The sequence below is a fragment of the Nicotiana sylvestris genome, chromosome 8, assembly GCF_000393655.2.
Source record: "Nicotiana sylvestris chromosome 8, ASM39365v2, whole genome shotgun sequence".
NCBI classification, from domain to species: domain Eukaryota; kingdom Viridiplantae; phylum Streptophyta; class Magnoliopsida; order Solanales; family Solanaceae; genus Nicotiana; species Nicotiana sylvestris.
In genome coordinates, this window is record NC_091064.1 from 126428932 (window position 1) to 126454081 (window position 25150).

General features: G+C 41.7%; 1 protein-coding gene across 1 annotated transcript; it reads right to left on the reverse strand.

Moving 5' to 3' along the window:
* Positions 1-10253: 10253 nt before the first annotated feature.
* LOC138875640 (uncharacterized) lies at positions 10254-11501 on the reverse strand. The gene is made up of 3 exons (XM_070154492.1): positions 11484-11501; positions 10795-11094; positions 10254-10406 (listed from the first exon to the last, which is right to left on the reverse strand). Exons 1-3 carry the CDS (start codon positions 11499-11501, stop codon positions 10254-10256), a joined length of 471 nt encoding a protein of 156 aa, XP_070010593.1.
* Positions 11502-25150: the final 13649 nt, after the last annotated feature.

A 25150-nucleotide genomic window follows, 5' to 3' on the forward strand; every position in this document is an offset into this window, starting at 1 on the left:
CTCTGAAATATCCAACTTCACGAATCAGTTAGCCAAGGCTTGAACATCCATAGCCAATGGCCTCTCCACTACTGGTATAAATTCCAAACTACCCATGCTCTCTGCCTTTCTACTCAAGGCATCAGCTATCACAATTGCCTTGCCCGGATGATACAAAATAGTGATATCAGAGTCTTTCAACAACTCCAACCATCTCTGCTGCCTTAAATTCAAATCCTTCTGTTTGAACAAATGCTAGAGACTCTGATGATCAGTGTAAACCTCACATGACACGTCGAATAAGTAGCCTCCGGATCTTGAACGCATGTACAATAGCTGCTAACTCCATATTGTGCACGGAATAGTTCTTCTCATGGATCTTCAACTGGCGAGATCCATTGGCAATCACCCTACCTCCTACATCAATACTGCGCAAGTCCAATACGCGAAGCATCACAACACATTGTATAAGGCCCCATACATGTGGGCAATACCAACACTGGAACTATTGTTAAAGTAGTCCTGAGCTTCTAAAAGCTCTCCTCACACTCATTTGACCATCTGAAAGAGAGCCCTTCTGAGTCAACTTGGTCAATGGGGCTGCAATTGATGAAAACCCCTCCACAAAGCGGTGATAGTAGTCCGCCAAACCCAAGAAGCTCTGAATCTCTACAACTGAAGTAGGTATAGGCAAATTCTAAACTTCTTCAATCTTCTTAGGATCTACCTTGATGCCATCACAAGACACAACACAACCCAAGAAGGTAACTGAGTCCAACCAAGACTCACACTTCGAAAACTTGGCATAAAGTTGGTGATCCTTCAAAGTCTGATGTACAATCCACAGGTTCTGCTCATGCTCCTCTTTACTACGAGAGTAAACTATAATATTATCAATGAAAACAATCACAGAGGAATCCAAGTAAGTCTTGAACACTCAGTTCATCAAATCCATGAAGTCCACTAGAGCACTAGTCAAATCAAATGACATCAGCAAGAGCTCGTAATAACCATGGGGTTCCTAAAAGATGTCGTAGGGACATCTGATGCCCTAATCTTCTCCTGATAATAGTCCGATCTCAAGTCAATCTTGAAAAATACTTTGGTACCCTGAAGCTGATCAAATAAGTCATCAATCCCAGGCAGTGGATACTCAATGCACAATCTCATTGATCTATCCTTCTTCCTTACAAACTACATCGGCACGCTTGAAGGTGAAACACTTGGTCTAATGAGTACTTTATCAAGAAAATCTTGCAACTAATCCTTCAATTCTTTCAACTCGGCTGGAGCATATGGTACGGTGGGATATAAATGGGATGGGTGCCTGGAACCAAATCAATGCAAAATTTAATATCCCTATCAGGCGGCATCTCAGGTAAATCATTCGAAAATCTCTCCGAAAACTTTCTCACAACCGGCACTAAATCCGTAGAAGGAACCTCCGCACTAGAATCCCAAATGTAAGACAAATATGCTAAACACACTTCTCAGCCATATGCAGAGCCTTAAAAAATGAAACCACCCTACTAGCAGAATGATCGAGGGTCCCTCTCCACTTTATTCTACGCAACCCCTACATAGCTAAAGTCATAGTCTTGGCATGAAAATCCAAAATAGTGTGGTATTGGGACCAATCCATACTGAGAAAAACCTCGAAATCCACCATATCCAACAATAAGAGATCAACTACAATATCAAAACCATTAATAATAACAACACAAGACTGGTACACCCGATCAACTACTATGGAATCCACAACCAGTGTAGACGCAAAAACAGGAATATCAAGAGAATTACGAGGCATACTAAAGTGCGGTGTTATATATGAGGACATATAGGATTATGTAGAGCCTGGATCTAACAACACCGAAGCATCCCTGTGATAGACTGAGATAATACCTATAATGACTGCATCAGATGACGCTGACTTAGGCCTACCTAGAAATGCATAACATTGAGGCTGAGCCCTACCAACCTGGCCTCCACCTCTAGGGCGGCCTGTCACTGAATTTCTAAACCTTCAAATTGCCAATTTTTGAAAAAAAGAGATAAATCATCGTAGGAACCTCTAATTATAAATCTAGACATATGCCTATGTCCAAAATCACCATATGAACCTATTGGAACCATCAAAATATGAATCAGGGGGTCATTTACTCACAAGTCAAACATTGGTCAACTCTTCCAACTCAAAGCTTCCAAATTGACTATTACTCTTCCAAATGATTCCCAAACTTCCCGAAAATCAAAACCAACCATACATGCAAGCCATAATACATCATGTGAAGCTACTCAAGTTCTCACCGCCGAAAGGAATGCTGAAGCTCAAAATGATCGGTCGGGTCGTTATATTCTTCCTCACTAAGACATATGTTCATCCTCGAATGTACCAAGATCGTTCCAAATCCATGAAATCACATGCCACCTTAATCCATATGGGTCCATTAACACGATCAGACTAAAGATTCTTCCTTCAAACCTAGCTTACAATTCTTAGAATCAAATATTAACATCTGAAACTCCCTCTGAGTTCTAATTCTTGTACATAGACACTATATTAACTCCCGCAAACTGCACCAAGCCATAAATATACTCCTAATCTATAACCAGACGATCTACCGGATTATTCATATACTCATAGTAATACCTTCCGACCACATTAGTTGCTTATTACGAAACCTAGTACTGGCAATATACCTTATATCAAATAGAACCTCGTTCCAAACCTACACAACACTCCTAGAGATGAAAGGAATATGTAGGAACTCTTAACCACCCACCAAACCAACAAGTCATAGAGCTCTCTCGCCCGACAAGAACTTTTGCCAAATTTTAAGCTGAATAATGACATTCTTATCCAAAAATTAATACCTTATCCAAATTCAATTGCACAAATTCTAGGATCAAAAACCTCATCTCACCCAGTACAAGCTGCTCGACTGATGGGCCACACTAAATGCCACCTAGAGCCACATATGACGCAATCCATGTGCCCAACAAGTAACAACTCAGATATGACCAAAGACGTAGGGAGAACCAAATTAGAGAACTATCCAACAATTCCAACAGGTACAACCCTAACGGCACCATGCTATGACTCCATCCCACAAGAGAGAACACACGGAATAAGCACAGATAATCGTATCCCAATATAACTTCATTGCGGTGGGTAGCCCGATCCAAACATATAGGTCCATATGGAATACCTATCGAGTCATAATGCTCACAATCCAAAAATACATATGTATCAACATCCAGCATGCAAAATACCTGACCATAACTGTGGAGAAACGGATAGCACAATATACCACAAATAGGAATAAAAACACAATCAAGGCAATAAATAATTCAACACCCCAAGAGTCATCTCGCTCGAATCTCACCACAAAGCCTAAACAAAACCACATCATGTATGTAATAGTCAAGCACTCTCACAACCCATCGTAGCATAGGAGAGTAACGTGGCGTGCATAACATCCATTCTACTAAATGACACATCCATAGTAATTGTTGTGCAAGAGTAAGAAAACCCGATCCGATGTAGAATGCACATCTCCACTAGGCTTACCAACGGACCTCCAAATCAATTCTGATCATCCTAGAATTGGTAAATAACCTTTCAAAGTCCACAGTAATATATCCATAACATATAGAATCAGCTGTCTAACCCTTAACATACCTTCACAGTCCGCAACCAAGGAATAGTCTGCCTCTGAGAACATCCAGTCTCTAAACCTCAAGAATAAAGGAATCTCAAATATTTGATCTCGACTCTCCCACTCAAAGGACTAACACATCACTCATACATAATGACCTCATGAGAAATACTTCCATAAGCCTTCAACATCATGTAGTATAACCTAAACATTAGCAGTCAACAACAAGGCAATCTTTGTAGTACTAGTCAAGCATCAACAAGTCAAAACACAATGCGTCTTCTAAAATACAGATCCTCCTCAGGCGATACCAGATTGCGCCAACATTCTCTTGAATATTTGAAATCTCCCATTGTGCCTTCATGACCTTCCTTTCGGAACTAAATCGCAACTTTGACCATGAAATCTCAATCCCGCATGACACACCGCATCTATCATGCTAACATGTGAAAAAATAAAAATCTCATATTCAACTTTGAATCTCAAGTAGGATAGATGCTCCATTAACCAAGAACCTTCCATTTAATTCAATCTAGGATAACATAACATCAACCTCAAGTCGTGGTCAAACACATCATGAACCCTTCGAAACCCATTAGCATATAGCCAAACCATCAAATCCGAATCCCTCTAAATCAAACAAGTCATGTGGATTTCTAAAGCCAAAAGCACCTCAACTGCCTGCGAATAACCTATTTCTTTCACCTCTCTAATATTGCCATGTAGAATCAATAATGATATAGAAACATGGGCGGATCTACCCCGTTAGGATGGGGTGGCATGGCACTCGCTTGGATGATAAATTATCATATATCTATATTAAATTTCTTAAACTAGGTTAAATATTTGATCTTGCCACTAACAGTCGTGAACTAGACAAAAGTGTCATGGCTGATAGACCTTCTTGAAAGTTTTTCTTGTATGTAAAATTCAAGTTGGAATTTATCTTGAACTTTCTCCGTCTTCCCTTTTTCTTTGTGCTTTTTAATTTTTTTGTCCCAGTCATCTCCCTTTCCAGCTACCTCCCAATTTTATATTTTATATTTTTTTGTTTTTTATATTTCTGTTTCCTATATTCTATTATTTTATATGTTGTCACTAGCAAGAACATTTAAAAAGAGACTCCAAAACATTAAAATTACATAAAATAAGCTCTCCTCTTAATCTCAAATATATGAGTTTTCTTATTTTTTTTAATTATATCGGAAAAATTTGTGTTATTCTATGGTTATTGAATATAATTTAAATCTCTTTACTATTAAATTATGATGAAAATTTTGTAAGCGTTGCTTAAAAATGACATTTATGATTTTGATTTTTGGGAACTTTTAGTTTATTTAATTCTATACTTATAGGGTATAATTTATCTATTGAAGAACTTTTTTTTTTAAAATTGTCTTATTCTGATTTATGTAATTCCTTATTAAAGATGTTATCTTACTTGTATAAATTTATTTTTCATATATAGAAAAAGATGTAATTCCCTGGTGAAAATGTTAATTTTAGTTGTGTTGTTACAATAAAGGTGTAATTCCTTATTTTTAAATGCTAATCAATTTTGTTTATTGATATATGATATGTAATTTTCATATTTACAAATAAAAGCACCTATTAAGTTGACCCGAGTCAACAAAAAAAATCGAATAAACGTTGTTAACAAAATCTGTATTAGTCATTACAAAGCATGCGTTAAAAGAAATTATTGCACCAGTCACCTTCACATCCTTGTTCCGCCTATGTATAGAAATACTACAAATCTCGGCACCATCTAATGCAGATCTCAAGTTCTAGCCATAACAAATCCGAAAAATCCTTAAATACCACATATGAATCTTGATCCCATTGGAACCTTCTCAAAAGTCATTCACCTTCTCTAACCTCCAATGCACAGCCAATACGCACCGAACGTCTTGTGCTCCCCCATTACATAATAACCAAAAAGAAGCAACCAAGTGATTCATCTACCTTTCAAACTACATCCACAACAAACAACAAACCTGAATAATCCCAAGATCTCCATATACCCATGAAGTATAGTACAACTTGTACCCTGCAAATCCCTTTCTCTAACAATCCTCAAAGTCATCAGTCATAACTAATTCACAATCGTCCTTAGTCCAAAGGCTGATATAACACATGACCATGCAATCTGATTGTCGATAGCAGACTCCCCCACTTATCTTAAAGCCATAGAGAACACCCCTTGTAGCCCACAATACCCTCCATTCGTAGCTTCCCTAATCTCGTACTGTTAATCAGCTGAATACTTCTTAAACTCATGTAACACTAGTCATAAAACACATCAAATCATCTATCGAGTGCACCATTATCCTCGTGATAGTCAAGACGACATACTTAAGCGATCTAAACTTCAGTCTTAGCACATACATACCACTGGATAGAAGAAAAAGCTCTTCATATAATCCCTTATAAGAACCACACAGCCTCAAACCTTCTCGTAGGAGATAACCCACATGCTTAGCCTCTAACCGACATATCTCTATGACCCTACCATGGTCATAACACTATGGAATCAGTTAATCCTTTCGAATCTACACTCGTTAACAAGATATAACAATTCATTTCATCCCACAAAAAAAAACAAATGAAAGATCCAACACATCTATATCTCAAAATTGTACAACACATCGAGACGATGATCAAGTATCCATAGCCCTTCTCAGCCTATCTGCAACATCATTAGTTGTCAGTGCACACTGATATCGAGTACTCAACATCACATACGGATGTGCGAGAAAAAATCAAAGATATAGGCTTCAAGCGGAAATAGTGTCGCATGATAAGGAAAGAAAGATAGGAATGTTTCCTAGATGCCTTGTAGCCTCTCGAAGATAGGTATGGACGTCATTATACTGATCCACATGACTCAACTATACACTTGTTCATGACTCACAGAACCTGAGAAACTAGAGCTCTGATACCAACTTGTCATGACCCAAAATACTACCAATACTACCACGACCCAATTTCAACTGTAGGCCGTGATGGTACCCAACGTTGTCGCTAGGCAAGTCAACGGTGAACTATCCATTTAATTGATTATTTTAATATTTTTAAAGTCTTTGATTTTTATTTAATAAGGAAACAAATAGTAAGTGATCATAGTAATGTAAAGCACAAATTAAACGTGAAAGTAAGATAGTGAATTAAATAATCAAAAAACATGAGTGTCTACTAGAATTCCCAAAAATCCGGTGTCATAAGGGCACGAACATCTAGTAGAATATACAAAACTCCCTAAAACTACTGTCTGAAATAGAATAGACAAAAATGATAAACATAACAACAGAAGGATCAGGGTGCTGCAGAATAGAGCATGAGAAGCAACTCACCACTACGCCTCCGGGTAACGCAGATGCGAGTCTGGACGAACTCCAGATGTACCTACCTCGGAACCTGCACATTATGTGCAGAAGTGTAGCATGAGTACACAAACAATGTGTACCTAGTAAGTATCTAGTCTAACCTTGAAGAAGTGGTGACGATGGGTTGACATTGACACTTACTGGTGGTCAATATACATAATGCACAAGAATTATAAATAGGCATGAAATACAACAACAATAATGGAATAAAAGGCAATAATTAAATGATTCTATAAGAAGAATAGCAAATTAAAAATCCCCAAATATCACATACTAATCTCAACAAGTGAAGGCTACCATGTACTTACAAATTCCTAAGTCATGAAAGATTTATCGAGTATAATCGGACTCCTAGCGACAACACACACGAGTTATGCTGAGGTCGTACGACCCGATCCATAAATATCGTGTACATACACTATCGATGTCGTATGACCTGATCAAGGATGCAGCCCATAATATATATAAATATTTTTGAGGCGTTTTGCCCAATCCATAGGAATAGGGAAACTCTACAGACTATGAATTACTTATTTACAACTCCAAGGTAGGCCCATGAAAGAATATAGATTTCCACCAATAAATAAATATTTAATCAAATCTCTAAGTAATGAAGCTCAACTTAACATAATCTTTAACCAAATTTTACTCATCAACACAAGCAACTAAACTAGAAAGTGGAGTTCATATATTGAAAGTGATTGCATAATAAAGGCCTATATCTACCCGGATATAACATGCATTTTAGCTACGCATGGACTCTCGTCACTTTGTGCGTACGTAGAACCCATAATTAGTAGCAAATAACAATTTAAACACCTATGGGGTTAATTCCCTCTTACAAGGTTAGGCATGAGACTTACCTCTTTGCCAAGTTCACTTTCCGGTCCACAAATCATACTCAAAGCCTCAAGTCGATGCCGAACAATCCGAAACTAGCCAAAGGTTGTACAAACAAATCAATAATTGCTCAAAAGTTCATAATTTAACTATTAGAGTAATTACCCAACCCAATTTGGAAGGTTCCTAAAATTCACCCCCGGGCCCACGTGCCCTGGATTACGGAAATTTTTTAAATAATTGTTACCCACAACCTCACTAACACAAATATACAATTTTTACCCAATTCCATAATCATTTTCGTGGTCTAATCTCATTTTTATCAAAATCTAGGTTTTTCAACAACTCCTAAAATTTCCACATTTTTACATGTTAAAGTCTACCCATAATCTATGTATTTAACTTACATTGTATAGAAATCACTTGCCTTCAATAGCTAGGTCAAAACCTCTCTCTAAGAGGCTTCAAATTAGGCCAAGGAAAATGAAAATGAGAGAAAATGGCCTAAGTCCCCATTTTATTGAAGTAATTGCCCAGATGAGCTTTCTTCGCGATCGCGAAGGCAAAACTCCCAGGCCCAGGAAAAGTATTCTTCTCGATCGCGAGAAGACTCTCACGAACGAGATGCACTAAGCCGCCCTCTCCTCGCAAATGCAGGCCTCTACTCGAAAACACAAAAGGCAATTGAGTTGCCAGGCTGAGGCCCAGGTCTTCTACATGAACGCGAGTAGGCTACCACAAGCGCGAAGGCCATTAGTTCCAATACTTCACGAACACGATTCTTCCTTTGCGAACGCGAAGGAGTAAAACCACCCTGTCCCCAAATCCTTGATCCTGAATGCAAAGGTCCTTCCATGTTCGCAAAGAAGGAAACTAGAACCAGCACACCAGCAGTTCTGGACTTAGCTCTGGGCATCCGAAACGCACCTGAGCCCCTCGGGACCTCGTCCAAATGGCCCAACAAGTCCATAACCATAATACAGACCTGCTCGAACCCTCAGAACACATGAAACAACAACGAAACTAAGAATCGGACCCTAAAACTTCTCAACGAGCTCCAAACGCGCCGAATCATACATAGACTACTCGGAATGATACCAGATTTTGCGTACAAGACATAAATCACCATATGAAACTATTCCCTAGCTCGAAATCCCAAACGAAACTCGATAACACCAAAGTATACTCCAAACCAAATTTAAAGAACTAGAAAACCTTCAATGAACCAACTTTCGACATTAAGCACCCCGGATCACCCAAAACTCGATCCGAACACACGCTTAAGTCCAAAATCATCATAAGAACCTATTGGAACCATCAAATCCTAGTTTTGAGGTCATTTACTCAAAATGTTGACTCAAGTCAAACTTGTCCATCTTAGACCACTACTAAAGAAGTAAATGTTCCGATTTTAACTCGAACCTTTCCAAACCCAAATCAACCATCCCTCATGTCATAAAATAGTAAAAGCACATACAGAGACCTAGAAAGTAAAATGACCGGTCGGGTCATTTCATTCTTCACCTTTTAAGCAAACGTTCGTCCTTGAACGAGTCTAGAATCATACCTAGAGTGTTGAATAAGTACGGATATCTGCTCCTCATGTCCTCCTCGGTCTCCCAAGTCGCTTCCTCAACTAGTTGACCCCTCCACTAGACCTTTACCAGCAGAAATCTTCTTGGACCTCAACTGGAAAACCTACCTTTCAACAATAGCAACTGGCTCCTCCTCATAATACAAGCTCTCATCTAGCTGAACCATATTGTAATCTAACACATGCAGCCTATCGGCATGGTACTTCCAAAGCATATACATGGAAGACTGGATGAACTCCAAGATAGACTGGGAGGCAAAGCAAGCTCAAAAGAACCTCCCCAACTCGCCTTAACACCTCAAATGGGCCAATAAACCTTGGGCTCAGCTTGCCCTTCTTCCCGAACCTCATGATACCCTTCATCAGTGAGACTTTCAAGTGAATCTTCTCGCCCACCATAAATTATAAATCACGCGCCTTTTGATTCGGAACTCTTCTGTTAGAACTGTGTTGTGCGAGGCTGCTCCTGAATCAACTTTACCTTCTCCAAGGCATCCTTCACTAAATCGGTGCCATATAACCTAGCCTCACCGGGATCAAACCATCTGATGGGTGAACAACATCGTCGACCATATAAAACCTTAAATGGAGCCATCTCGATGCTGGACTGATAACTATTGTTATAATCAAACTTGGCCAATGGCAAGAATCGATTCCACTGCCCTCTAAAGTCAATCACACACACTCTGAGCATATCCTCTAGAATCTGAATTGTCTACTCCGACTACCCGTCAGTCTATGGATGAAAGGCTGTGCAGAGCTCTACCCGGTATCCTACTCTCTCTAAACCGCTCTCTAGAAATGCAAAGTGAATTGAGGGCCTCTATCTGCAATGATAGATACAGATACACCATGCAACCGAACAATCTCTTGAATGTAAATCTGGACCAATCTCTCTCTCAAGAATACATAGTCATAACCGAAATAAAGTTTGTCGACTTGGTCAGCCTGTTGGCAATGATCCAAATGGCATCAAACTTCCTTAACATTCACGACAACCCAACTACGAAGTCTGTAGTGATCAACTCCCATTTCTACTCCGGTATAACCATATGCTGGAGTAGGCCACAGGGCCTCTGGTGCTCATACTTGACCTGCTGGCAATTTAGACACCTCACTACATACTCAACTATGTCCTTCTTTTTCTGCCGCCACCAAAATGCTGCCTCAGTTCGATACATCTTCGTAGCACCTGGATGAATAGAATATCAAGAACTGTGTGCCTTCTCTAGAATCTTCTCCCTTAGGCCATCAATATTAGGAACATATAGGCGACACTAGAGTCGCATAACACTATCCTCGCTGATAGTAACCTCCTTGGCACCGCCCCTAGTACCATCTCTCTAAGAGCCAACAAGTGCAGATCATCGTACTGACGAGCCTTGATCCGCTCAAATAATGAAGACGGAGCCACAAAACATGCAAGAACTTGACTGGGCTTTGAAATATCCAACCTCACAAGTGTGTTAGCTAAGGACGGCATGTCCAAAGCCAATAGCCTTTCCTCTGCTGAAATAAATGCCAAACTACCCATACTCCTGGCCTTTCTGCTCAAGGTATCCGCAACCACATTTGCCTTGCCCGGATGGTAAAGGATGGTAACATCATAGTCCTTCAGTAACTCAAGCCACCTATGCTGCTCAAATTAAGATCCCTCTATTTGAACAAATGCTGCAAGCTACGATAATCAGTGTAAATCTCATAGGACACCGCATAAATATAATGCCTCCAGATCTTGAGAGCATGAACTATCATGGCCAACTCCAAATCATGTATGGGGTAATTCTTCTCGTGGGGCTTCAGCTGACGTGAAGCATATGTAGTAACTCATCCCTCCTGCATCAATACACAACCCAGGCCAACATGTGAAGCATCACAATACACAGTATATATCCCTAAACCGAAAAGTAACAGTAATACGGGTGTTGTATTCAATGTGGTGGTGAGCTTCTAAAAGCTCGCCTCACAATCATTGGACCATCAGAACGGAGCTGTGACAACCCGGCTAGTCATCTCATGAGTTACCGCTCTGTTTTCCCCCATTTCTACTTTATTATGCTTCATTATCCGTGTTTTATGTGATCGAGTTGAGTAATTTGCGTTCGGAGTGGATTTGGTAAGAAATGAGACACTTAGTCTCTTTTAAGAAGGTTTAAGTTGGAAAAGTCAACCAGATGTTGACTTTTGAGTTAGAGGGCTTGAATGTGAGTTCCAATGGTTCGTTTAGCTTCGGGAGGTGATTTATGACTTAGGAGTGTGATCGGAATTGGTTTTGGAGGTTCGGTGTAGAATTAGGCTTGAATTGGCGAAGTTAGTATTTTGGCGATTTCCGGTTGGTAGGTGAGATTTTGATCCGAGGGTCGGAATGGAATTATGAGAGTTTCAGTATCTTCGTGGTGTCATTTGGGATGTGTGTTCAAAATTTCAGGTCATTCGGACGTGGTTTGGTTGGGTTTTTGATCGAAAACGTATTTCGGAAGATTTCTCAAAAACTAGGCTTGAATCTGATGTGTTTATGGTAATTTGATGTTGTTTGAGGTGCTTTGATGATTGGAACAAGTTTGAATAAGGTATTGGGTCATGTTGGTGCTTTTGGTTGAGGTCCCGGGGGCTTCGGGGTGAATTCGGATGGTTAACGGGAAGATTTTGGACTTAAGAGATCTCAGAAGTTGCTGCTTCTGGTATTTCCACACCTGCAGATTGGGGACCGCAGGTGCGGTGCCACACATGTGAAAGAAGAGCCGCAGAAGTGGTTTGGGAAGAATAGCCAGGGACCTCAATTGCGGCATATGGACCGCACTTGCGGAGTCGCAGATGCGGCATATGGACCGCACCTGCGGAGTCGCAGATGCGGCTCGTGGACCGCAGATGAGGAACCGGCCCCCCTAAGTGATTTCCGCATATGCGGAGGAATTACCGCAGAAGAGGTACCGCAGGAGTGGTGGGGTGATCGCAGATGCAAAAACCCCTGGGCAGAAAGTTTATAAGTCATTTTATCCGCGATTTTGAGCCATTTTCCCTCCATAGCTGAGTATTTTGAGATCTTTTTGAAGGTGATTAAAGAAGGATTCAAGAAGAATTGATTGGTGGTAATATTTTTGAACCTAAAACTCGAATCTATTGTGAAATTAACCTTGAAATTCTTCGAACTAAGCTAAAAATAGAAGAAATAGGGCTTGGGATTTTGAACTTTTGAATTGGGATTTGAAGGACCATTTGAGGTTGGAATTGAGAACTTTTGGTATGTATGAACTCGTGGAGTGATAATGAATCTAATGATGTGAAAATTTCTGAGTTTCGAGAATTGGTCCTGGGGCTCGGGTTTTGCTAATTTTGGGATTTTCGATATTTTTCGATTGTTTTTGCTTGGGTTTTGTTCCCTTAGCATATTGTGATGTATTCGTTCTGATTTTTGATAGATTTGATGCGCGTGGAGGCCGAGTCAAGGGGAAAAGGCGTCGCGAGCTAGAGTTGTAGCTGGTTCGAGGTGAGTAATGATTATAAATGATATCTTGAGGGTTTGAAACCCCGGATTGCACATCGTAGTGCTATATTAAGGTGAGACACGCGCTGGATGATGAGCGTGAGGTCTTTTACTATTAGGGATTGCGACTTGGTCCATCTCGATCGATGATTTTACCGTGTATTTGACTGAAACTTATTTGTTATCATCATGATTTGGACTGATTGCCATATTTGGGCTTTGTGCCAACTATTTGAATCCTTCGGGGATTTCTATCTTTGTTTTGACTTAGTTTTTGAACTCAGTCCTGTTGATATTTACTATTTTACGAACTCAGCCACTTTTACTCAGATTTGAAACTTAAATGATATTTCTAAATGATGTTTTGGGCTGAAAACTACTGTTTTACGAATGCCCGAGGGGCTTGTGATGATTTTCGGACTGAGTGAGGCTGAGGGCCATATGTGAGGATATGCTGAGTGATATAAGGCCGAGGACCTGAGATACTTTATATGCCACGAGGTGGCTTGAGTGATGTGAGGCCGAGTGCCCAGAGATGATGCAACAAGGTGGCTTGATATAGCGCTTGGGCCGTAAGGGGTCTCTCCGGAGTCTGCACCCCAATAGTGAGCGCGGGTACCCATCATGATTTGAGAGTGGACCCAAGGGGCTGATATTGTACGGAGAATGAGCCCGAAGGGCTGATATTGTACTAAGAGTGAGCCCGAGGGGCTGATACTGTTCTGAGTGATTGTTACTGTGCCCGAGAGGCTGATTTCTACTTGTTATTTACCTGCTAAATTACCTGTTTTACTTGGTTTAAAGGAATTTCATTTGACTTCTTCATGGATTTACTGCTTTAAGTGATCTTACTGCTTGATATAGAATTGCTTTGTGCTTTTACGTGTTTTCTTGCTTTCAGTCATTATTTATGATTTTTACTCACTAAGTCGGAGTACTCACATTACTCCCTGTACCGTGTGTGCAGATTCAGGCATCGCAGAGTCCGCTCCTGAGTGCTAATCCTCCCAGTCCAGGCAGTGTTCTTTGGAGACTATGAGGTAGCTAATGGCGTCTGCAACCCCCGTGCCTCCCTTATCTTACTATTTTATGTTCTTGAACTTTTATATAGGATTTTGTATCTAGTAGATTGGTATCCAGATTTATTAGTTGCTCATGACTTGTGACACCATGGTTTGGACTATATCGGGATGGTTTGTACTGTTGTTATCGTTATTTCCGCAAATTATGGCTATTATATCATGTTTTAGATTTATTTATGGTATTTAATTATTTAAATGAGGTGTTCTCTTTTGGTCTGATTGGCCTTTTCTTCACGAAAGGCGCCATCACGACCGGGTTCGGGGTCAGGGTCGTGACAAGTTGGTATCATAGCCTAGGTTACATAGGTTTCACAAGTCATGAGCAGTTTTAGTAGAGTCTCGCAGATAGGTATGGAGATGTCTGTATTTATCCTCGAGAGGCTGCAGAACCCTTAGGAAAAACTTCATATTCTTGAAATTCTTGTCGTGCAAACTTGTTGGTCCGAGTACTAAACTTCTAATATTCCATTCTCTCACAGATGGTGAGGACGCGAGCTACCGGACAAGGTGGACGACCACCAATGCCACCAGCTGAGCCCACTAGAGGCCGTAGACGCGGTCGTGGTTGCGGCAGAGGCAGAGCAGTGAGGGCAACACTTTAAATCCACCAGCAGCCCTAGCTCCGGATCAGACTCCAGCAATAGATGCTCCAACACCACCAGATCAGGCACCAATTGTGCCCATCATGATTCTGGGTCTTCAGGAGGCCTTGGCATAGATTTTATCAATTCGCACTGGCCTGGCTCAGGCAGTTTCAACCACTATAGAAGCAACTAATTCACAGGCCGGGGGAGGCAATCAGACCCCTACTACTCGCACCCCTGAGCAGGTAGTACAGGGACTTCAGACACCGGGTGCACCTCCAGCCCAGCCAGTTGCACCAGCTCAGGAGTTTGTTATGCCAGTTATGCCAAATGATGAGTAGCATCATCTTGAGAGGTTTATTAGACTCCACCCTCCGACATTCAGCGGAGTAGAGGGAGAGGATGCCCAGGGGTTTCTAGATAAGTGCCAGCAGATGCACCGTACATCGGGGATTCTTGAGTCCAGTGGTATGGCATTTACCACCTTTTAGTTTTCTGGGGCTGCCTTCACTTGGTGGGAGGCGTATGAGAGGCGTAGGCCTGTCATAGCAGCGCCCCTCACTTGGCAGGAGTTTTCCACTCTTTTTTTGTAGAAGTATGTAACGTAGTCTCGCAGAGAGGAGCTATAGTTTGAGTGGTTGTGATAGGGGGATATGACTGTGTCACAGTATGAGTCGAGGTTTTCTGAGTTGGCTCATCATACCATTTGGATGGTTCCGACAGATCGTGAGAGGATCAGGAGATTTGTTGATGGCCTTAACTATTATCTCTATATTCTTATGACCAGAGAGAGAGAGTGTTGGGTGCTACATTTGAGAAGGTGGTTTATATCACTCGCAAGATTGAGACGATTCACTGTCAGTATCGAGAGGAGAGGGAGGCCAAGAGGCCTCGAGGATCGGGCAGTTACAGTGGTGCTCCTTCGAGGGGCCAGTTCTAGCATGGTAGAGGTCGTTCTTTCAGGCCTGCTTAGTCGGCTCGTCCAGAGTATTGCGGGGCTTCTTTAGGTCGTGGTTATCATGGGTTTCAGCAGGGCCAGCCTTAACTCAGCGCCCTCCCAACTTAGATTTCATCTCGTGTCCCGTCGGATCAGGGTTCTTCTATGCCGAGTGCATCAGCTAGTCACTCCAGTGCGAGGGGTTCCCTTCAGTCCCCTTCTCCAGCACCTGGGAGTTGTTTAGAGTGTGGAGAGTTTGGGCATGTGTGGAGGCAGTGTCCTCGTCGTGTTGCCAATTCGTCCCAGCAGAGGGGTCATCCCTTGACTTCTTCTTCAGTTACTTCACCACCCGCCCAACCAATTAGAGGTGGAGGTCAGGCAGCTAGGGGTCGCCCCAGAGGTGGAGGTCGATCAGGGGGTGGTCAGGCCCGTTTCTATGCACTTCCAGGTAGGCTAGACGCCATTACTTCAGATGTTCTCATTATAGGTATTGTTTCAATCTTCCATAAAGATGCCTCTATGTTATTTGATCTCGGTTCCACCTTTTCTTATGTGTCATCATACTTTGCTCGTTATTTGGGTATGCCCCGTGAGTTTCTTACTTTACTTGTTCATGTATTTACCCCGGTGGGCGATAATATTTTGTGTAGACCGTGTGTACCGGTCATATGTGGTGACTATTAGGGTTCTGAAGACCCGAGTGGATCTATTGCTATTGAGCATAGTGGATTTTGATGTCATTTTAGGCATAGATTGGTTATCTCTATGTCGTGCTATTCTGGACTTCCATGCTAAGACAGTCACTTTGGCTATGCCGGGTGTACCGCAGATCGAGTGGCGTGGTGTGACTGATTATGTTCCTAGGAGAGTGATATCTTTCTTGAAGGCCCAGCGTATGGTTGAGAAGGGTTGCCTATCATATCTAGCATTTGTGAGAGATGTTGGAGCTGGGACTCCCAGTATTGATTCTGTCCCAGTTGTGAGGGAATTTCTCGATGTATTTCCTGCAGACCTGCCGGGCATACCACCGGACAGGGATATTGATTTTGGTATTGACCTGGTGTTGGGCACTCAGCCCATTTCTATTCCTCTGTATCGTATGGCACCAACAGAGTTGAAAGAATTGAAGGAGCAGCTTCACGAACTCCTAGATAAGGGGTTCATTCGGCCTAGTGTGTCACCTTGGGGTGCGCCCGTTCTATTTGTGAAGAAGAAGGATGGCACCATGAGAATGTGCATTGATTATAGGCAATTGAACAAAGTAACAATTAAGAACAAGTATCCTTTGCCTCGCATTGATGATTTATTTGACCAGCTTTAGGGAGCGAGAGTGTTCTCCAATTTTGATCTCTGTTCGAGTTATCACCAGTTGAAGATCAGGGATTCAGATATTCTTAAGACTGCTTTCAGGACTAGATATGGTCATTATGAGTTCCTTGTGATGTCTTTCGGGCTAACTAATGCCCCAGTAGCATTCATGCATTTGATGAACAGCGTGTTCCAACCTTATAGTATTCAGCTTCGTTATAGTATTCATTGATGATATCCTTGTGTACTCGCGGAGTCAGGAGGAGCACGCGGAGCATTTGAGAGTTGTGTTGCAGAAATTTAGGGAGGAGAAGCTTTATGCAAAGTTCTCCAAGTGTGAGTTTTGGCTCAGTTCAGTGACTTTCTTGGGGCATGTGGTGTCCAGCGAGGGTATTCAGGTTGATCCGAAGAAGATAGAGGCGGTTTAGAGTTGGCCCAGACCGTCCTCAGCCACATAGATTCGTAGCTTTCTTGGGCTGGCAGGTTATTATCGCCGGTTTGTTTAGGGATTCTCATCTATCGCATCGTCCTTGACCAAGTTGACTCTGAAGGGCGTTTTATTTGTATGGTCAGACGAGTGTGAAGAGATCTTTTAGAAGCTCAAAACAGCTTTGACCACAGCTCCAACATTGGTTTTGCCATCAGCTTCAGGTTCATATACCATATATTGTGATGCTTCGAGAGTTGGGATTGGTTGTGTATTGATGCAGGAGGGTAGAGTTATTACTTATGCTTCTCGACAGTTGAAGCCCCTTGAGAAGAACTACCCCATTCATGATTTGGATTTGGATGGCATAGTTCATGCATTGAAGATTTGGAGGCATTATTTGTATGGTGTATCTTGTGAGGTATTCACCGATCATCGAGTCTTCAGTATTTGTTCAAGCAAAAGGACTTTAATTTGAGGCAGCGGAGGTGGTTGGAGTTTCTTAAGGATTATGATATCACTATGTTATACCATCCGGGAAAGGCCAATGCGGTGGCCAATGCTTTAAGCCGAAAGTCAGTGAGTGTGGCGAGTTTGGCATATATTCCAGTTGGGGAGAGACCTCTTGTAGTTGATGTTCAGGCCTTGGCCAATCGGTTCGTGAGGTTGGATATTTTGGAGCCCTGTCGGGTGTTGACCTGTGTGGTTTCTAGGTCTTCCTTATGATCGCATCAGAGAGCGCCAGTATGGTAATCCGCATTTCTTGTCCTTAAGGACAGAGTGCAACATGATGATGCTAGAGACGTGACCATTGGTGATGATGGTGTGTTGAGGATGCAGGGCCGTATTTGTGTGCCAAATGTGGATGGGCTTCGGGAGTTGATTCTAGAGGAGGCCCATATCTCGTGGTATTCCATTCATCCGGGTGCCGTGAAGATGTATCAGGATTTGAGGCAGCACTATTGGTGGAGAAGAATGAAGGAAGATATTGTAGGATTTGTAGCTCGGTGCCTCAATTGTTAGCAAGTGAAATATGAGCATCAGAGACCGGGTGGCTAGCTTCAGCAGATGATTATTCCTGAGTGGAAGAGGAAGAGGATCACTGTGGACTTTGTTGTTGGACTTCCACGGACTTTGAAGAAGTTCGATGATGTTTGGGTGATTGTTGATCGGCTGACCAAGTCCGCGCATTTCATTCCTGTGTGTAGTACCTATTCTTCAAAGCGGTTAGCAAAGTTATACATTCGGGAGATTGTTCGGTTGCATGGTGTTCCAGTTTCTATTATTTCAGATCAGGGTACTCAGTTTACTTCCTAGTTTTGGAAGTCTGTTCTGTGAGAGTTAGGTACTTAGGTGGAGTTGAGCACAACTTTTCATCCTCAGACAGACGGGCAGTCCGAGCGTACTATTCAGATATTGGAGGACATGTTGCGTGCTTGTGTTATTGATTTCAGAGGATCATGGGATGAGTTTCTACCGCTTGAAGAGTTTGCTTACTAGAATAGCTATCAGTCGAGTATTTAGATGGCTTTGTATGAGGCTTTGTACGAGAGGCGGTGTAGAACTCCAGTTGGTTGGTTCGAGCCAGGCAAGGCTAGGCTATTGGGGATAGATTTGGTTTAGGATTTCTTAGAGAAGGTGAAGGTGTTTCAGGAGAGCCTTTGTACAGCGCAGTCGTGACAGAAGAGTTATGCGGACCGGAAGGTTCGAGATGTGTCCTACATGGTTGGTGAGAAGGTTTCGCCCATGAAGGGTGTTATGAGAGTTGGGAAGAAAGGAAAGTTGAGTTTGTGGTTCATTAGGCCTTTTGAGGTGCTTCAGAGGATTGGATAGGTGGCTTATGAGTTTGCCTTGCCACCCAACTTGTCTAGCGTGCATCTGGTATTTCATGTTTCTATGCTCCGGAGGTACATTGGGGACCCGTCTCATGTTTTGAACTTCATCACGGTTCAGTTGGATGATGATTTGACCTATGATGTGGAGCCAGTAGCTATTTTAGGTCGTTAGGTTCAAAAGGTGAGGTCAAACGATATAGTTTCAATGAAAGTGCAGTGGAAAGGTCAGCCCGTAGAGGAAGCTACCTGGGAGAGTGAGCGGGATATGCAGAGCAGTTATCCTCACCTATTCGAGGCTTCAGGTATGTTTCTTGACTCGTTCGAGGACAAACGTTTGTTTAAGTTGGGGAGGATGTGACGACCCGGCCAGTTGTCTTATGAGTTACCACTCCGGTTTCCCCCATTTCTGCTTCATTATGCTTCGTTATCCGCATTTTATGTGATCGAGTTGAGTAGTTTGCGTTCGGAGTGGATTTGGTAAGAAATGAGACACTTAGTCTCTTTTAAGAAGGTTTAAGTTGGAAAAGTCAACCGGATGTTGACTTCTAAGTTAAAGGGCTCGGATGTGAGTTCTGATGGTTCGTTTAGCTTTGGGAGGTTATTTATGACATAGGAGTGTGATCAGAATTGGTTTTGGAGGTCCGGTGTAGAATTGGACTTGAATTGGCGAAGTTAGTATTTTATCGATTTCCGGTTGGTAAGTGAGATTTTGATCCGAGGGTCGGAATGGAATTCCGAGAGTTGCAGTAGCTTCGTGGTGTCATTTGGGATGTATGTGTAAAATTTCAGGTCATTCGCACGTGGTTTGGTTGGGTTTTTGATCGAAAACATATTTTGGAAGATTTCTCAAAAACTAGGCTTGAATCCGATGTGTTTCGGGTAATTTGATGTTGTTTGAGGTGCTTTGATGATTGGAACAAGTTTGAATAAGGTATTGGGTCATGTTGGTGCTTTTGGTTGAGGTCCCGGCGGCCTCGAGGTGAATTCGGATGGTTAACGGGAAGATTTTGAACTTAAGAGATCTCAGAAGTTGCTGTTTCTTGTATTTCTGCACATGCGGATTGGGGACCGCAGGTGCGGTGCCGCACATGCGGAACAAAAGCCGCAGAAGTGGTTTGGGAAGAATAGCCAGGGACTGCAGATGCGGCATATGAACCGCACCTGCGGAGTTGCAGATGCGGCTCGTGGACAGCAGATGCGGAACCTGGCCCCCCTAAGTGATTTCCGCAGATGCGGAGGAATTATCGCAGAAGCGGTACCGCAGGAGCAGTGGTGGGATCGCAGATGTGAAAACCCCTAGGCATAAAGTTTATAAGTCATTTTATTCGCGATTTTGAGCCATTTTTCCTCCATAGGTGAGTATTTTGAGAGCTTTTTGAAGGTGATTAAAGAGGGATTCAAGGAGAATTGATTGGAGGTAAGATTTTCGAACCTAAAACTTGAATCTATTGTGAAATTAAACTTGAAATTCTTGGAACTTAAGCTAAAACTGGAAGAACTAGGGCTTGAGATTTTGAACTTTTGAATTGGGATTTGAAGGACCATTTGAGGTCGGAATTGAGAACTTTTGGTATGTATGAACTCGTGGGGTGATAAGGAATCTAATGATTTGAAAATTTCTGAGTTTCAAGAAGTGGGTCCGGGGCTCGGGTTTTGCTAATTTCGGGATTCGATATTTTTTGATTGTTTTCCCTTGGGTTTTTTTCCCTTAGCATATTGTGATGTATTCGTTCCAATTTTGGATAGATTTGACGCGCGTGGAGGCCGATTCGAGGGGCAAAGGCGTCACGAGCTAGAGTTGTAGCCGGTTCGAGGTGAGTAATAATTGTAAATGATGTCGTGAGGGTTTGAAACCCTGGATTGCACATTGTAGTGCTATATTGAGGTGAGACACGCGCTGGATGATGAGAGTGGGGTCTTTTACTCCTGGGGATTGCGACTTGGTCTGTTCCGATCGATGATTTTACCGCGTATTTGACTAAAACTTATTTGGTTATCATTATGATTTGGGCTGATTACCATATTTGGGCTTCGTGCCAACTATTTGAATCCTTCGAGGATTTTTATCACTATTTCCTCACTGTTTTGACTTATTATTTGAACTCAGTCCTATTGGTATCTACTATTTTACGAACTCAGCCACTTTTACTCAGATTTGAAACTTAAATGATATTTCTAAATGATGTTTTGGGCTGAGAACTACTGTTTTACAAATGCCCGAGGGGCTTGTGATGATTTTCGGACTGAGTGATGCTGAGGGACATATGTGAGGATATGTTGAGTGATATGAGGCTGAGGGTCTGAGATACTTTATATGCCTCAAGGTGGCTTGAGTGATGTGAGGCCGACTGCCGAGTGATGTGAGGCCGAGTGCCGAGAGATGATGCCACGAGGTGGCTTGATATAGCGCTTGGGCCATATGGGGCCCCTCCGGAGTCTGCACTCCCATAGTGAGCGCGGGTACCCATCATGATTTGAGAGTGAGCCCGAGGGGCTGATATTGTACTGAGAGTGAGCCCGAGGGGCTGATACTGTTCTGAGTGATTGTTACTGTGCCCGAGGGGCAGATTTCTGCTTGTTATTTACCTGCTAAATTACTTGTTTTGCTTAGATTAAAGGAATTTCATTTGACTTCTTCATGGATTTACTGCTTTAAGTTATCTTACTTCTTGATATAGAATTGCTTTGTGCCTTTACGTGTTTTCTTGCTTTCAGTCATTATTTATGATTATTACTCACTAAGTCGGAGTACTCACATTACTCCATGTACCGTGTGTGCAGATTCAGGCATCACAGAGTCCTCTCCTGAGTGCTGATCCTCCCAGTCCAGGCAGTGTTTTTTGGAGACTATGAGGTAGCTAATGGCGTCTGCAGCCCCCATGCCTCCCTTATCTTACTATTTTATGTTCTTGAACTTTTATATCGGATTTTGTATCTAGTAGACTGGTATCCGGATTTATTAGTTGCTCATGACTTGTGACACCCTGGTTTGGGCTATGTCGGGATGGTTTCTACTGTTGTTATCGTTATTTCCGCAAATTATGGCTATTATATCATGTTTTAGAACTATTTATGGTATTTAATTGTTTAAATGAGGTGTTCTTTTTTGGTCTGGCTGGTCTTGTCTTCACGAGAGGCGCCATCATGACCGGGTTCGGGGTCAGGGTCGTGACAGGAGCACCTTTCTGGGTCAATCTAGTCAAAGGTGTCGCAATAAATGAGAAGCCCTCCACAAACTGACGATAATAACCTGCTAACCCAAAGCAAATCCTTATCTCGATTGTTGTGGTAGGACGAGGCCTCTTTTGGACTACCTCAATCTTCTTGGGATCCACCTTAATACTCTCACTTGATAAAACATGTCCCAAGAATGCAACTAAATCTAACCAGAACTCGCACTTGGAGAACTTAGAATAAAGATTCTATTTCCGCAAGGTCTGAAGTACAACTATCTAATCTTGCTCGTGTTTCCGCAAGGTCTGAGTCAAGATATGTCCTGACCACTCGGCCCATCAAATCCATAAATGTCGTCGAAGATTTGGTAAAGCTGAAAGATATCATTAGAAACTCATAGTGGCCATATCTAGTCCGGAAAGTCGTCTTCGGAACATCTGAAGCACGAATCTTCAACTGATGATACCCAGATCTCAAGTCGATCATAGAGAACACCCTGGAACCCTACAAGTGGTCAAACAAATCATCAATACGCAGCAACATGTACTTGTTCTTAATGGTAACTTTATTGAACTACCGATAATCAACACATATCTGCATACCCCTATCTTTCTTTTTTCACAAGAATACTGGTGCGCCCCAAGGCAACATATTCGGCCTAATGAATACCTTCGCTAGAAACTCCTCAACTTGTTCCTTCAACTCTTTCGGAGCCATGCAGTACGGTGGAATAGAGATAAGCTGGGTACCTGGTGCCAAATCAATATTTAAATCGTTGACACGATCTGGTGGCATGTCCGGTAAATAAGGAGGAAACACTGTCGCTCACCCTTTTTCCTTCGCGGAGTCCAGGTTTCGACATTCATTTGGAACAATTCGTTTCCTTTTGGGAATTCGTTATTGGATGAGTCGCCACCTAATGGATTAAGGTGTGTTAGAGCACCTAGAGCAATTAGCTCATGTAACCAGTTTGCATTACCAGAGATTAGGGTAAGGGCTCGAAATAACCTTGAGGGGACGGTGTTAGGCACCCCTCGCGGTCTACAATGGTGGGTCCCGGCCGAACATAGTTATGTGAATTAGTCATTTAACAAATAAGCAGTCTAAGCACATATTTGCAAATAAAGGAAGTTTAGGCAGTTTAACCACTTATGTGTAAGTAAAAGAAGTTTACGCAGTTTAAACACATATATGTAAATAAAAGAAGTTTAGGCAGTTTAAACACATATATGTAAATAAAAGAAGGGAAGTCCTAAGTTGGTTAGCCAATAGGATCAATTTGTGCAATACCCGGTAATCCTCCCAACCTAGAAGGGCTACACGTGATATTAGCGCACAGGTCATCATATCCTTTTACTACCCATTACCCTCCCCTTAGTTGTTATATAAGCGAGTTTAGTTAACGAACTATAGGCGTGCTTTACCTGTCCTTTCTTTGTGGTCCCAGAGGTGTAACGTCTACACTTAGGCAGTTCTAGACACTCCTAAGGTATTTAAAAGGTAAAATCTAAGAGACAACAAAGAACATGTAGGATTGTCAAATATGGAAGCAATTAGGGGCTCATGTTTTCCTTCACACATAAACAGATACATAACACATCTCAAACAACTGATTTTAAAGAAACTTGGAAGGCCCTAGAACATGGTGTCTAGATGAGTATCACAAAATATGCAACATTGCTTAAAACGAAGTGATATAACCTGATCAATTGCCTACTGATTTTGAATATGTTAAACTTGAGCAATTTTACAAATAAGCAGAATATAACTTTACAGTTGTATACCATTAATTAACTTAGGCTTGACTAGGCATAGATTGTGTGCGATCATAATTCAGAGAACAACTTGAAGTTATCCAATCTTATAGGCATGCTGATTTAGGCGATTATTACAAAAGGCTGGTTTCATGCATATTTGTACTAGAACATGATATATGTGTTGGGGCTATTTTTAGAACCTTTATAGAGGCAGTTATTTGTTTAGGCAGCGTAGACATGATTTAGAGCCAATGCAAACAGAGTCCTAAAGCAGGATTTCTAGATGGTCATTTTATCAAGCATGATTACAACAATAGTTTAATGACATGATTTCTAGGTGATAACAACTTATGCAGAATCAGAAACGAATTGATGAACTATAACATGTTTTCTAATATGAAAAGGCAGTAAACGTGAACATCCTAAGACAAGATTTCTAATGCAAAGAATATAGACCTATGACATGTTTCATAACATATAGACCTAAATCATGATTTCTATCACAATATCAACCCAAAGCAGGAAATTCGTATGTATAAACCTAAGAGCATGATTTCTAATACAGATCACATATATGAACCTAAAAGCATGATTTCTACCCGATTCCCACAAAAATCATGTATGAACCCCAGCCTTTTTACTAATTGCCCCAATATCTGTTTACAAATAATATTATTATAAACCAGGATCAAATGAATTACATAAGTAAATGAAATTATACTATATGGAGCCTAAATTAGGCCCAAAGTAAACCTAGGGGTGCCAGGCCTTCAATACAGTCTTAGAAGCCAAATATCTCACAGCCAATAGTGTGTCTTGGTGTGTCAGAGTTCCCTAAGGACCTCAGGGATCCCGGGCAATACTCACACCAAGATCTATCTCAAGTAGAGGATTGATTATGTGCAGTGTGGAAGAGCCAGCCCTGGTATGCCAGAGTTCAGAGGAATCTCAAGGATCCCTAAGTAGTAAACACACCAGAGGGGAAGAACATAAATAATCTAAGAGTAGAAGTGAGATGCTTGACATAAAACAGTGTTGAAATAAACTTCAGGAGGGAAAAAAAGTTTTCAGGAATAGACACAGTTTAGAGAAAATACTAAGAGT